This window comes from Oncorhynchus mykiss, chromosome 16, assembly GCF_057628025.1.
Source record: "Oncorhynchus mykiss isolate SJ-2025 chromosome 16, ASM5762802v1, whole genome shotgun sequence".
Lineage (NCBI taxonomy): Eukaryota > Metazoa > Chordata > Actinopteri > Salmoniformes > Salmonidae > Oncorhynchus > Oncorhynchus mykiss.
The window spans coordinates 51,950,750-51,965,147 of record NC_143037.1 but is presented as its reverse complement, the minus strand read 5'-3'; the positions used below and the strand labels follow the sequence as shown (position 1 = coordinate 51,965,147).

Genomic DNA, 14,398 nt, shown 5'->3' with positions numbered 1-14,398 from the left:
CATAAAGCTGAAAGAATGTATCCAAAATTGGTCCCTTCTAGTGTCTCATGGAAAAAAGTGTTTTAATACAGAATTTGGGTCAGTAACTGACATATTTCAATAAATCAAATGTATTATCTTCTCATTAATGACAGGTAGTCTCGTAAATTAAGTTTGTGTGTGTGCATGTTATAGGACACTAACCTCAAGCCTGCTCTCTGACCAATAAATGTGTAAAAACCATACTGTGTAAAGATCAGTCACCACCCTACACTAGGAGAATAGACAGCACACAAATAAAGGTTGCGTCAATATTTTATCACTTAGAAAAATTCTCACGTACTAATTTGGTTCACAGAACCAAGTTTACATAAGTCTTATTGAATGACATTAAAACATCTTGGGTGAGGAATTCTAAGCAAATGTTACACAAATTTGACATAAAACACAGTCAGAGGGTCTCAACAAATGTATCAGGACATTCATTATCTTCTCTGGGATGATTCTCACTCTCACACTAAGAAAGTGCAATTTCCAGTTAATGTACCACATTTAAAAGTGCAAATAATCCACAGAGCAAAATAATAATCCATTTGATTATTACATGCACACACTCACTCTGTCCACAACAATGAGAATACTATATTTTTGCAAAGTCATTCTAATAACTAAAGGGACAGAGTATGCCAGGCCCACCCCCTCATGCATGGCACTATTTGGCTGGCTCAGGGCTGTTGTCATGGTAACCCAGATCAGTTGAAGGGGCAGCAGAAGTGTAACTTGACAGGCTGCCCCCTGTGAAGAGGAAGCTGGCTGGGGGCTGAGTGGTCACCCTGCTGCGGATGGAGAGGGCTTACAGAGTTGTTCTAAGGAGGGGGTGAGCATGGATTTTAGTCAGTCATACAACTGCAGCTTTCATTCCACATCACTTACAATAACCAGGTTTAGACGGATTGGCTGACAACGTCAAGAAAATGTGCGCGCATCGATATGGCAGGAAGGCGTGCATTATGATTCTGAAAGGTCAGATGGCAGGCAGCCTCTTGTCATTGTTGCTAGCTATGTGGGATATCAAATGTGTCTCGTTTCAGCTCATATCACAGATTATCCATTATATTGACCAGATACTCTAGTGGCTGCTCAAACAATTAAACGTCTTCAAAAATGGAAGGCAGTCGGGAGGCGGTGGGACCATTCTAGCCAATGAGCGTGCAGATACATGCACATCGGTTTCCACTAGTTATCATCACAGGCACAAAGTCAAAATTGGCTACGTGAAAATAAATAAACAAAAACGTGCTTTTTAGTCTTAATTTAAGGTTAGGCATACGGTTAGCAGTGTTGCTACATTTAAAATCAAATTTTAAGAAGATATATTTTAGAAATGGGCGGTGTTTGCTTTGAAGCTGTGGTAGTTTGTGAAGACCAAACACAAACTATTAAAAAAGTGTTTTTTTCTCAAAGTTACAGGGTTGTCACGAATCCTACTTCTATCAGTACACTACTAACAACGTAATCATTGCGAAACTTCTATTTGATCAAATAGCTCTTAGCCGTGGTATATTGGCCATATACCACAACCCCCTGAGGTGGCTTATTGCTATTATAAACTGGTTACCAACGCAATTAGCGCAGTAAAAATAAATGTTTTGTCAAACCCGTGGTAAACGGTACTTTTAGCCAATCGTCATTCAGGGCTCGAACCATCCAGTTTATAATGTTATTGATACCATGTCTTGTTTTGACCAATCTCATGTCTATGCTAATTGTGCAAATGTATTTATGTTTAAAAATAAATACATTTTGAGACAAAATGTTCTCAAGTGTCTAAGCCTACCCTGTCTGTTTCGCCTGCATCGCTTGTTGTTCTTAATTATACACTGGGTGGGTCAAGCCCTGAATGGGAATTTAACCGCAAAAGTTATTTTTATGTGCACAACCTTTAACCGCAACAAATCAATATGAGGGAAACGACTCTGATGGGAACATGGGCATATTGTTTTAATGCGGATTATAGAATATTCACATGAAAATCTGTCGCCAATTGGTTGGAAACCTAGCTACAGCCAAGGCCATGCAACAAAAAAAAATCTACAATCAAAAAAACAATTGGTAGCAGTATGTATTTTCTAAGAGTTGTTGATATTATTCGTAACGGAATCACTACTTTGTTACACTGAATGTGACCTTTAGGGAATGTTCAAATACAAACATGCATGACGAGGGAAAAAACTGACACATTAGACAAGTTAATTTGTTAACCTTAGGCATTTTCACTTTTACATAATAAAAAAAAAAAAAATTGCTTAAAACCATTCTCAGGCTATGGGTACAACATAATTCATCCTTTGCGTCATGCTACATCTCTCAATCAGAATGTAACACTATCATTCATACATTAATATCAGAAGGCAACCAGAGAAACAAGCCCAGAGGCTTGGTACAGTGGTATATTATTATGGCCACCAGAGGTCTCGCAGTTCCACTCAGAAGAGAGTGGAGAATGATGCTAAAAGCTCAACCAAGGGTTAGTTAACTTGTTAGCACCATACCACATACACAAGTCTCTTCTTGACACATTGGACTTTCTCCCTATTCACACTTGTTTTGCTGAGTGTGACTTTGATCTAAGTAACGTTAACCCAATGTCTCTCCTCTTAAGTACCAATCTTCTGAGACAAACATTTTAGAAATAATAAACTTTGTCAACTCCACATTAGATATCCTATAATTACTAACAAAAATCGAATTATATAACCACATTAAATAATATAACTCCAATTAGTACAAAGGCTTCACAGGTGTTCCATAGTAATAGAAAGGTACCCAATGGGTAGAATACAACACATTGGCATTAGTGCACCTGTCAGTTTTAGTGTAGATAAAAGCATTAGCATTATACATATTTTGTGTGTATATAGGCAATTAAGATGCAGTATCTCTATGTATTCTTTGATCTGATGGCTGTGCAATGTGTTTGTTGAGATGGCTAGTAGCAAGACTGTCTTATCCAAAATTATTTAAAATAGCTGCAAAAAGTAAATATTCATGACTGCCTGTAACAGTTCATATCAAAATAATAACACTACATTTCATCCACACTGGGATCCAAAACAGGGGCTTCTAACCATAGATGAATATACCCCAATCCACTCCCCTGTATCTAAAAGTTAGGGATAGCAGAAGGACTTATTGAAGTCTAATTCTGTGGATGGTCAGTGAGGTATTAGTATATACCTAGATGGTGTTTCTCCATGCAGATGGGTGAGTAAAGGAGATCAACTAATACCTGTCTGAGTGCAGGGTACACCTCTCAAGTAACAAACTAAACCAGTTAATGTACCATAACCATTGTCTTAACTGTCCTCAAAAGATCAGAAAGCGTGTGTCATCTGAACATTCAACCACCAAATTTAGTTTAACCGTAAAAAAAAAAATCATATACGTTTTTTTTTTTTTTTTAAATGCAAGAAAAATAAGACAGGAACATTTTGACCTGGTATCTGAGAACAGTGTGGAGAGAGCTTTCCCCTTCTCGGCTACACAACCATTCAAAGGGATAGCTATGCGGAGGTGTGTCTGGTGATCCCACAGACAGGAGCTCCATGTTTACAGTGCAGTACTGCTTTAAGTCAGTGTTTTTCTTTCCCTTCCCCACTTCTATTTAATACACAATCATCCTAAACAACGTTACATGAATGCATCTAAAATACCAGCTACTAACTATACAGACGTACAGTTATGTACAACTATGAACAAGATCTACTTTACAATAGCGAACAGTTTTATAGTTGCAGCTTGGTGGGTGTTTGTAAACCCACACACCAACATTCCTAGAGCTCTAGTGGTCTTCACAGGGCATGCCTGACATTGAAAGATGTGTACAGGAAACAACATCAATGGACTCTTAACACTACTAAACTGACAGTTCTCTGCATAGAAGACTGCATAGTAGACCAATTTTGGCATGTGTTCTTCAAATAAAAGATTTGCTAAAGATAGATGGCCAGTGAGGTGCAGCACAACAATGAGTCAACTATTCTCTATGGTGGTTTAAATTCAAACTAGGTGTAAATAGCTTTAAATGTACAGCAATACCCGTCAGTGTGTAAAGAGTGACTACAGTAGGGCACCTGTTTTCTACAGGGGCCCCCTATGTGTTCTCTGGAAGTGACACACTGTTTGTTTGTGCAATTCATTACAAGAGCTTGAACTTTAGAACCACCAGGGTGGATTCCACTGTTAGGTACTCATCACTGTTCTTTAGAAATGGTCATATGCCTGGGTTCAGACAGCTAATTTTGTCCAGACATTTCTATCAGTTCCTTTACTCCCTTATTGATGTAGTGCCAGTATATTGCCCTCTGCTGGCCGGGGAAGTAAAGCGGTCACAGGTCAAACATGGGGTCATACTTCCTGACTTCCAAGAGGAGACGCTCTCGGTCAGTGAGGGCTTGAGAGAGAGCCGACTGAGCTTCCGATAGCTGCGACTCCAGGGAAGTATTCTGAAGGGAAAAGGTTGTTGTCTTTATTGCTTTTCACTTCTAAATAATGTTTCTTTGCCAGGGCAAGTATGCTAAATCTCTTCAGCTGTAATTGCTACCCTGATTTGGCCCCTCTTAGCCTTAACAAGAGAACCAGACAAGAACAAGAGTACTACAACTGTCTGGCCTTGTCTTTATCTAATCATCCAAAATGTAACTTAAAAGTATTCCATTTAAGCCCTGTGAGTACATGCGATTTTATATCAACCGTTTCACACACATTTAAGGTTAAAAACCATAAGTACAATGCAACTATTGTCGGGACTGTGCTATGGTGAATAATCACTTTATGTATGCTATGCTTTCATTTTACATGGTGGTTCAAACTAGCCTAATCCTCACTGATACTGGTGAGCCAGTGTGAGTGGGTGTAGAGATCTACCGTGATCTGCGACAGTTTTCCTTCTGTCCAACAGTCTGGCTTCTCCAAACATACCACAGCACCACCTGCTGAGTCTCTTGGGACTGTGCCTTCACCACCTGCAAGACAAGACAATACATATTTAGAAATAAAGATTACTCCTGTTATTCGATGTCATTCAAGCAGTGAGAGACAAAATCATTGTAATATTCAAAGACAGGTCCGTCTCCTCTCCCCCAATCACCTTTGATTCTCAAAATGCCGTCATCAGATCGCTCCACAACCACCTGGTCTACGGTAAAGGTGATAGGTTGGGGCTGGGGGGCCGTGGGGTAGACCTTGGGACCATCATCCTAAACAGGAGGGGAAAACACTGGTTAACTCCATTGCATGGATGGCAGGCTAACTGTCATTTATTCAATCTGTATCCTATGGAACGCTGTTGGGAACTTACCACGTATAAATATAACATCAAATAACATTATCTGACCCCAACAGAGTTCCATAGTCTCCGTTACCAGCTGACCTTCAGAGTGATAGTGACGTTTTCCAGCCGGATCTTAATGGGTTGGATGTCAGCACTGAGCTCATCCTCCAGGAAGGGCCCCAAGGTGGCCAGGGTAGAAACCAACAGATCCACCCGACAGTCTCGCACACCCAGCTCCAGGTGACCCACCAACGCAGACAGAGAACCATGCCGCGCTGCAGAAGGACCCATCTCCATCCGTATGCCCACCACGGGAACTGCCCTGCAGCCTTGCCTGTGGCCAACGGTAGACCCACCAGGCACTACGGACATCATGTAAAAAATGGTGTGTTGTGTAGTCAGAGAATGGGTATTATGGATGCAGAGTGGTCTAAAAGTAGCATTGAGAGTCTTTAGTAGTTACACTGGGAGAACGAGGTGATTACAGAAGTGATTATATCACAATATGAGTATGTATTTGTATTTATTATGGATGCCCATTAGCTGCTCTCTTCCTGGGGTCTAAGCACATTAAGACACACATCACACAAAAAAAACAAATAATATTAAACAGTACATCATCTAACATCATTACACCACTACATTTCTACAATACAAAATGTATAACACTACAATATATAATGTATGTGCGTGTAGAGTGCGTGTGCTAGCCACTGTGTGAATTTGCAAGTGTCTGCGTTGTCCCATAAGGTGTAGTTTTTCTTTTTGTGAGTGGATATAACAGGTGTTTGACAGGGAATCGGAGAGAATGAGTGAGTTGGGAGGACAGAGTGTTCTCTGACAAAGGGAACAATTTTTATTCGAAATTGAGAGCCAGTGTGTTGACACAGATGTTGAGTGTGACTGATGCTCAGTAAGGTGCAGGGTCTTTAGGTAGTTAAGTTCTACTTCATTTTCGATGACTGACAGAGGCAGTGTTTTTACGCTGGATTATTATCCAAATCTGCCACTGGAAGTCATCCAGAATGGATAAAAGCATAGTTCCATCTGTAGCTTGCAGTTACCTGGCATCAGTTCAGCCAGCAGGTCAGAGAACCTGACGTTGCCCATCTGTCTTAGGATGAGGTCCTGGGCCTCCACTGCCACCACCAGGTCCTCTCCCTTCAGGTCTGCCACACAGGCCATCCCACTGAGCACCAGCAATAACACAGAGGTCTGCACAGCACACCACAGCACAATCAGTTAATCACAATAACAATTCTGCTTTGCTCAGCTTACAAATACAGTATGATTGCTGAGCATATACAGTGGAAGTGCTGACAATGCCTCTGTAATGTCACACTGGACAGTGTATGTATGTAAATGGGACCCACTGTGTCCTGTGTGATGTCCTCAATGCTCTGGGACAGGGAGCTGCTCAGGTCAGCTGAGGACCCCCCCTCTGTCCCCAGGGCAGGACTGCCTCCACTGGGCCCCGGGGTGCCGTTGGTTCGCATCATGGACACTACCCCTGAGTCTGAAACCACAACAGAACACACAGGGACAAAACTCTATTGTCCAGTGGGATTCAAGATTATTGTTTTTAAATAATCTTACTAGATAGATAGTATATCTTTATTTTTAGATGTTCTGTATTCTCTTGATACAATACGCATGTGTGTTGTAGAGTTTGGATGGTTTTGAAGTGACTGATGATATTGTGGGGAGTTACCATCCATGAGGATGGCAAAGTTCTCACTGGCGTCGTTTTCCACTGAGAGGTGGTCGTTGGGCAGGCTGCCATCCAGGATAGCACTGTCAAATGAGTGCTGCGAGAGAGACTGGTTCATGGACTGGAGCCGCAGGCTGGCTATGGGGGACCCCTCCTCAGGGCGCTGCTCCCTACACAAACAGAAACGGAGGGTGAGTTAGGGTCAACAGCCTGTATGTTCATTCACACCAGTAAAACCACATCCATACAGTTTACAATATGGACCTGGAAGAGCTGAACCATATAGTGTAATGACAACAGCACAGCAGGAGAGCATGCTGGGAAACCTACTTCGCCTGTGGATTGAACAGCTTGCTCATCCCCGACCCGCGACTCATGAAGCTGAAGGCATCTTTTGTGATGGAGAACGCCCCTTTAGTCAGGTCCAGGGAGGCACTAAAGGCATCTTTGGTGACGTCCTTGGTGGAGGTGAGGGCAGTGGACAGCTCTCCCTCCAGGCTGAAGGTAGAGGGGTCCCTGGACAGGAGGGAGTGATGGTGTTCAGGGGAGAAGGGAGGAGAGAGAACAGGACCACTGCCATCCCCCTGGGCCATCTCCCCCTCCATGACCTCCACTGCCTCGCTGGCCTCCTCTACTACACCATCCACCTCCTGCTCAAGGGGAGGAGAGCTGTTGACGGTGGCAGTGGTGTTTCCTATCCCACTGTCTTCCAGAAGGCCTGGCGAAGTAGCCTGGTGAGTGGGGGAGAGATCGGAGTCTGTCAGGCTGGGGCTTTCAGACCCTTGGGTGTGGGCCTCCTCTGGCTCCGTGGCTGCAGGTGGTAGCAGGAGCCCCAGCTCCACTGAGTCCATTAGGAGGGCTAGGCACACCGTAGGGGGGTCAGCCTCCTGGCCCCTGGCCTGCTTAGCGTCCCTGGTGTCCCGGCCCAGCTCGTGCCCCAGCCTGGCCAGGGTGTCCTTCATCCGCAACAGGGCAACATACTGGTAGTGGTTGAGCCACACCTTGACCGGTGTGATGGCCTGGACCAGGAAGTGGATAGAAGCCACTGCAACCTCCTGTCGACTGTCCTGGTTGTGTTCCAGGTTGGGCGGGAGGTGGTTTTCCTGCTGTTCTGGGGTTTTATGGTTGGGATCAACAGGAGCTGGTTCATTGGGGGAGGAGACTAGGGAACTGACCTTAAACGCAGATGGACGACACATCCACACAGAAATGGTGAAAGGCTCCACGAAGGGGTGAGCTCTGCCCCTGTTGCTTTTCCGCGCCCCCTCGAAGCTCATGGACAGACGGGACAGGCTGAAGAACCAGACATCCTTGGGCCTTAGGGGCCTCCTCTCAGACAGGGACAGGGGCTCCATCTCCTGGGAGTGCTGGAGGAAGGCAGAGGGTAGGGGGAGGAAGGAGCTCTGGTCTCGGGGGAAGGAGCAAGGGGGAGTTGACTGGAAGAAGTGGCAGGTGGAGAAGCTGCTGTAGGTGGTGTGGAGGTCGGCCCGGGTGCCGTGGGGGGAGTGGCGTGTATTGCTGAGGACGATCTGGGGAACGGTGATGCTTAGGGACTGGGGCCGGTCCTGGTGGTCCATGATGGACGACTCCAGGGGAATGATCAGCTGCAGACAGACAGGGTGGAGGCACAGAAACAGGAACACAGTCATCTCCTGACCACTAACCCAGTAATAACATCAACACCAAAGTTTAAAATGGGCCCTTTCCCTTTCATTGGAGAGAACTGGAGACGAAAGCCAGAAGCATTACAAAACTGTGAACCGCATACCCATTACCAAATAGAGCAGTGTTTCTACACAAAAGTCCCTAAGGGCAAACATTTGGAAGGTTGAACAACACTAGAAACACTTGAAATGACTTAAAGTTGTGTAATGAGCTGTAATACTCTTCTGCCAAAAGGGACACTGACTGCAATGATGCAACTCTATTCTGACAGCTTGGTCTGGGTTTATTCAACCAGTCTCACCTTGATCTGAGCTGCGTCCATGTGGATGTCTATGTGCTCCTCTGCCTTGCTGCTGTCCTGGAGGTGGTAGAAGGCTTTGACCTGCTCCAGGGTACGCAGTAGGCCCCTAGAGAACAGGTTGACCCACAGCAGACTTGCTGGGTCCAGGCACAGCTGTAGGCCGTTCAGTTGGGCATATAGGTTAGTATTGGGTACTGGGGAAGGAGAGGGGGATGGAGAGAGGGACATATTTTCAGTTGTAAGATAATATTCTAATGGTTTGTTTCTTTCACCAGAAGAGAACTGAATATTGAATTGGAGGATCAGCAAGAAACTACAGTTTGAATAATTTACTAGGATAATGACTAAATAGCAGTTTGCAAGAAACACACACAACAGTGTATGGTTAGCTCATACCAGGCAAACCGGGGTTGTCAGGGAAGTAATACTCTGTGAATTGCAGGTGGATGGCTGGTATATTGTCTGCTAGGTTCAGGGCCTTGCGGTTACAGGATATTAAGGACGGGGTCTTCTTGCTGTGGCATCCCCCTGTAGACACCTGTGTGAGGGATGGTAATAATGATTCATGTGAATTTGAATTCTGAAGTGCTTTTCTCACACAAAAACGTAAAAGTAATGATGAGTTTTCTGACGGTCAGAGGGAAAGTAGTGTAAAAGGAACTTAATGCAGTATTAACTACAGTAAGCTCCAAATATATTGGGATAGTGACAATTTTGTTGTTGTTTTGGCTCTGTGGATGAAATTATACAATGACTATGAGGTTAAAGTGCAGACTGTCAGCTGTAATTTGAGGGTATTTTCCCCGTTTAGAAATGACAGCACTTTTTGTACACAATCCCCCCATTTTAGGGGACCAAAAGTATTGGGACAAATTCACTTGTGTGTATTAAAGTAGTCAAAAGTTAAGTATTTGGTCCCGTATTCATAGCATGCAATGATTACATCAAGCTTGTGACTACAAATTTGTTGGATGCATTTGCTGTATGTTTTGGTTGTGTGTTTTATTTATTGTGCCCAATAGAAATTAATGATAAATAATGTATTTTGTCATTTCATTCACTTTTATTGTAAATAAGAATAGAATATGTTTCTTAACACTTCTACATTATTGTAGATGCCACCATGATTACGGATAATCCTGAATGAACCGTGAATAATGATGAGTGAGAAAGTTAGACGTAGAAATATCATACTCCCAAGACATGCTAACCTTTCACCATTACAATAACAGGGGAGGTTAGAATACCTCTAAGACATGCTAACCTCTCACCATTACAATAACAGTGGAAGTTAGCATACCTCTAAGACATGCTAACCTCTCACCATTACAATAACAGGGGAAGTTAGCATACCTCTAAGACATGCTAACCTCTCACCATTTCAATAACAGGGGAGGTTAGCATACCACTAAGACATGCTAACCTCTCACCATTACAATAACAGGGGAGGTTAGCATACCTCTAAGACATGCTAACCTCTCACCATTACAATAACAGGGGAGGTTAGCATTTTTTGGGGTATGACATTTATGGATCTGTAACTTTCACCCTCATCATTATTCACGATTCATTCAGGATTATCCGTAACCATGGTGGCATCCACATTAATGTAGAAGTGTATAGAAACTACTTCAATACACATATGTGAATTTGTCTCAATACTTTTGGTCCCCTAAAATGGGAGGACTATGTACAAAAAGTGCTGTAATTATTAAACGGTTCACCCGATATGGATGAAAATAGTAAACCCTCAAATTAAAGCTGACCGTCTGCACTTTAACCTCAGTCAGTGTATCCTTTCAAATCCAAAGTGCTGGAGTACAGAGCCAAAACACTGTCACTGTCCCAATACCTCTGGTGCTCACTGCATATCCCATCTCATGAAATGAAACTACAAAAGGTCTTACATTTTTGATTATTTACAGAGAAAAGGGGAATTACCACCAACTCAAGCCCAAAATACCCCTTATCATGGCTTGCTGCATATTATATCTGATTTCCTCTATGGCTGTAAAAGTAGGAACTGCTTAGCTCTATTTGTGTTGGTAGGGGTTTTTCTACATCACAGCTGACAAGCTTTAGGGCACTCGAGCGTGGCGAGGAGAAAAGGGTTTCCCCCCTTACTATGATATAACTAAGACTACATTGTCAGGTTAGGAATTAATGTAATAGTGCATAGAGAGTGTTTCATTTTCTTCACATGGCTTTCCTGTCTTCAACATGTCTCGATTCTGTGCAACCAGCTGCATTCCATGTCTTCTATCCTTGCCATTGATAGCCTTTTAGAATGAATAGCATACTTTGACTGCCTCCATTACATAAAACAATGTCAGAGGAAGCCTAACGGAGAGATGTACATAGGTAGTCCTGTCTTACCTGATGTATATCCAGGTCATCCATTCGTACCACCACACAGCTGGAGCGGAGCCTCTTAAGAGGGTTCAACGGGAGAGGTTGTGCTATTGAGGTCCTCTTGGAGATCTGCTCCCTTTCAGGAGGGCTGGCCTTGGGGGTGGGTTGTCCATCTGTGTATATCATAAGTCAAACTTTTAGCGTCAGTATCTGTGACTTGAAAATAACCATTTATTCTCATCACTAGGTACACTACATTACCAAAAGCATGTGGGCACTTGCTCGTTGAGCATCTCATTCCAAAATCATGGGCATTAATATGGAGTTGGTCTCCTCCACTCTTCCGGGAAGGCTTTCCACTAGATGTTGGAACATTGCTGCAGGGACTTGATTTCATTCAGCCACAAGAACATTAGTGAGGTCGGGCACAGATGTTTGGCGATTAGGCCTGGCTCGCAGTCGGCGTTCCAATTCATCCCAAAGGTGTTCGATGGAGTTGAGGTCAGGGCTCTTTGTAGGCCAGTCAAGTTCTTCCACACCGATCTTGAGAAACCATTTCTGTATGGACTTTTCATGCTGAAATAGAAAAGGGCCTTCCCCAAACTGTTGCCACAAAGTTGGAAGAGCAGAATTGTCTAGAATGTCATTGTATGCTGTAGCGTTAAGATTTCCCTTCGCTGTAACTAAGGGGCCTAGCACGAACCATAACAAACAGCCCCAGACCATTATACCTCCTCCACCTAACTTTACGGTTGGCACTATGCATTCGGACAGGTAGCGTTCTCCTGGCATCCGCCAAACCCAAATTTGCTTCCAGAGGGAGTTTGGAACTCGGTAGAGAGTGTTGCTACCGAGGACAGACAATTTTATGCCCTACATGTTTCAGCATTTGGGGTCTCGTTCTGTGAGCTTATGTGGCCTACCATGTCACGGCTGAGCCATTGTTGCTCCTAGACGTTTCTATTTCACAATAACAACACTTACAGTTGACCGGGGCAGCTCTATCAGGGCAGAAATGTGACCAATTGACTTGTTGGAAAGGTGGCATCCTATGACGGTGCCACGTTGAAAGTCACTGAGCTCTTCAGTAAAGCCATTCTACTGCCAATGTTTATCTATGGAGATTGCATGGCTGTGTGGTCGATTTTATACACCGGTCAGCAACAGGTGTGGCCGAAATAGCCGAATCCACTAATTTGAAGGGGTGTCCACATACTTTTGTTTATGTAGTATGTGTCTGTTGGTGGATCAGATTCCTACTACAGTAAGAGGACCTGGCAGTGTGTTGTAGTAAGTCTCACCCTGGGTCCTCTTGGCAGGGAAGTCCTTGGCCTGGTTGGGGACCTTAGAGTCTGGCCCAGGGATCCCTGATGCTTCCACCCTCCTCTGAAACTCCTGCAGTAGTATGCCAGCCCACTGGGCCCGGGCATCCATCGCCCCACAGTGACGCTCCCAATGCCGACAGCCATCACCTGCAGGTCATATCATACAAAGTCATACATTAAGGTCATACAATAGGGTTCACTGCATGTTGAAAAGATTCCATCTCTCACCCTAATAAAAATATATACACCTGTATATAACATCCCAGTTATATACATCAACTTAAAGTATTTTTTTCCAAAGCTTTGTTTTTTACTATTTGATCTGGGATTTAGCATGATTGCTCAAGCAAACCAATCCAATCTCCCTTAAAATGTGTTTTCCATAATTGTGTAACAGACCAGTAGTTCTGATGAAGTGAAGTGGAGAGTTCTAGTAGGAATTGAGGTGCTCCACATTCTACAGTCAAATAATTCCACTGAGAATAATAGCAATGGTCATCCTTCGCCATCCAGGCTATTAGTTTGCATGAATGAATGGAGAGGAGGCTTAATAGACGTCTGAATGGAGGTTGAGGTTTCATATACTAGGAATCATGTTACAATGATTACGGATAAGCCTGAATTAGACGCACAAATATCATACACCCAAGACATGCTAACCTCTCAACATTACAATAACAGGGTAGGTTAGCATTTTTTGTTGGAGGGGTGTATATGTGTGCGTCTAACTTTCTCACTCATCATTATTCACGATTCATTCAGGATTATAACCAAAACAAATAGCAAATGTTTCCAACAAATGTATGAGTCACAAGATTGATGCAGTCATTGTGTGCTATGAATATGAGTATTAATACTTTTGACTACTTTAATACACATAAGTGAATTTGTCCCAATACTTTTGGTCCCTTAAAATGGGGAGACTATGTACAAAAAGGCTATTAGTTCGCATGAATTAATGGAGAGGAGGTTTACTAGAAGTCTGAATGTAGGTTGATATTTCAGTGGGAGCACTAACAAAGAATGTGGTGGACAGCAGTGAATAAACGTGAGCTCTAATTATAACAAATAGTAGCACAAGTCTCTTGACCGATCGGGGGAAGTACACTCACCAGGCCTGTGGATGGGGTAGTAGTCAAAACCAAGCTTGCGGAAGGTCAGCTGCATTGCACCATGGGGGCATGGAGGAGGAGGCTCATCTGTGTGACATGAGAAGTCAGAGGTCAAAAGCTTTGTTCACCTCTGACAACAAACTTTCATCATCAAGAACATAATTGGAGGGTGGATTTTTGTGTAAATACTCCTCTAAGAAAACCAAAAAATGGGATCGCGGGAGAATTTTCAAAATCCCGAAGAATAAAAATATATCAACATCGTCTTTGTATCTCAAAATCATTGTAATGTGGTTAACCTTAAAAATCGAAATGAAAATACTTAAAATCGAGAGCGCCACTTAGATCATGGGAAAAGGCCGCACCTAACCGTTGCACTTGAATCATTCCCACAGTGAATGGCTATGCCCGCTATACATTATTACAGAGACGTTGATCAAATCAAATCAAAATGTATCAGTCACATACACATGTTTAGCAGATGTTATTGCGGGAGTGGAGAAATGCTTGTGTTTGAAGCTCCAACAGTACAGTGCAGTAATATTTAACAAGTCATATCTAACCATTTCACAACAACACACACATCTAAGTAAAGGAATGGAATTAAGAATATATAAATAT

The 14,398-nt window shown here is 43.2% G+C and overlaps 1 protein-coding gene across 2 annotated transcripts in view; it reads right to left on the bottom strand.

Annotated features, from left to right (window-relative positions):
- Positions 1–282: 282 nt before the first annotated feature.
- The window catches only part of LOC110492182 (bridge-like lipid transfer protein family member 3A), a 47,300-nt gene continuing 33,184 nt past the window's right edge, over positions 283–14,398 (bottom strand). The window contains exons 9-21 of one of the 2 annotated variants that reach the window (XM_021566270.3): positions 13,778–13,864; positions 12,642–12,812; positions 11,365–11,513; positions 9,385–9,526; positions 8,989–9,182; positions 7,353–8,626; positions 7,023–7,192; positions 6,685–6,827; positions 6,376–6,526; positions 5,411–5,673; positions 5,129–5,237; positions 4,906–5,003; positions 283–4,484 (exon numbers count right to left, since the gene is read on the bottom strand). In XM_021566270.3, coding sequence (XP_021421945.2) covers positions 4,368–4,484; positions 4,906–5,003; positions 5,129–5,237; positions 5,411–5,673; positions 6,376–6,526; positions 6,685–6,827; positions 7,023–7,192; positions 7,353–8,626; positions 8,989–9,182; positions 9,385–9,526; positions 11,365–11,513; positions 12,642–12,812; positions 13,778–13,864 — 3,068 coding nt within the window. In that variant the 3' untranslated portion in view covers positions 283–4,367. The remainder of the gene's footprint in view (positions 4,485–4,905; positions 5,004–5,128; positions 5,238–5,410; positions 5,674–6,375; positions 6,527–6,684; positions 6,828–7,022; positions 7,193–7,352; positions 8,627–8,988; positions 9,183–9,384; positions 9,527–11,364; positions 11,514–12,641; positions 12,813–13,777; positions 13,865–14,398) is intronic. The other variant, XM_090203202.1, reaches the window with a different exon arrangement.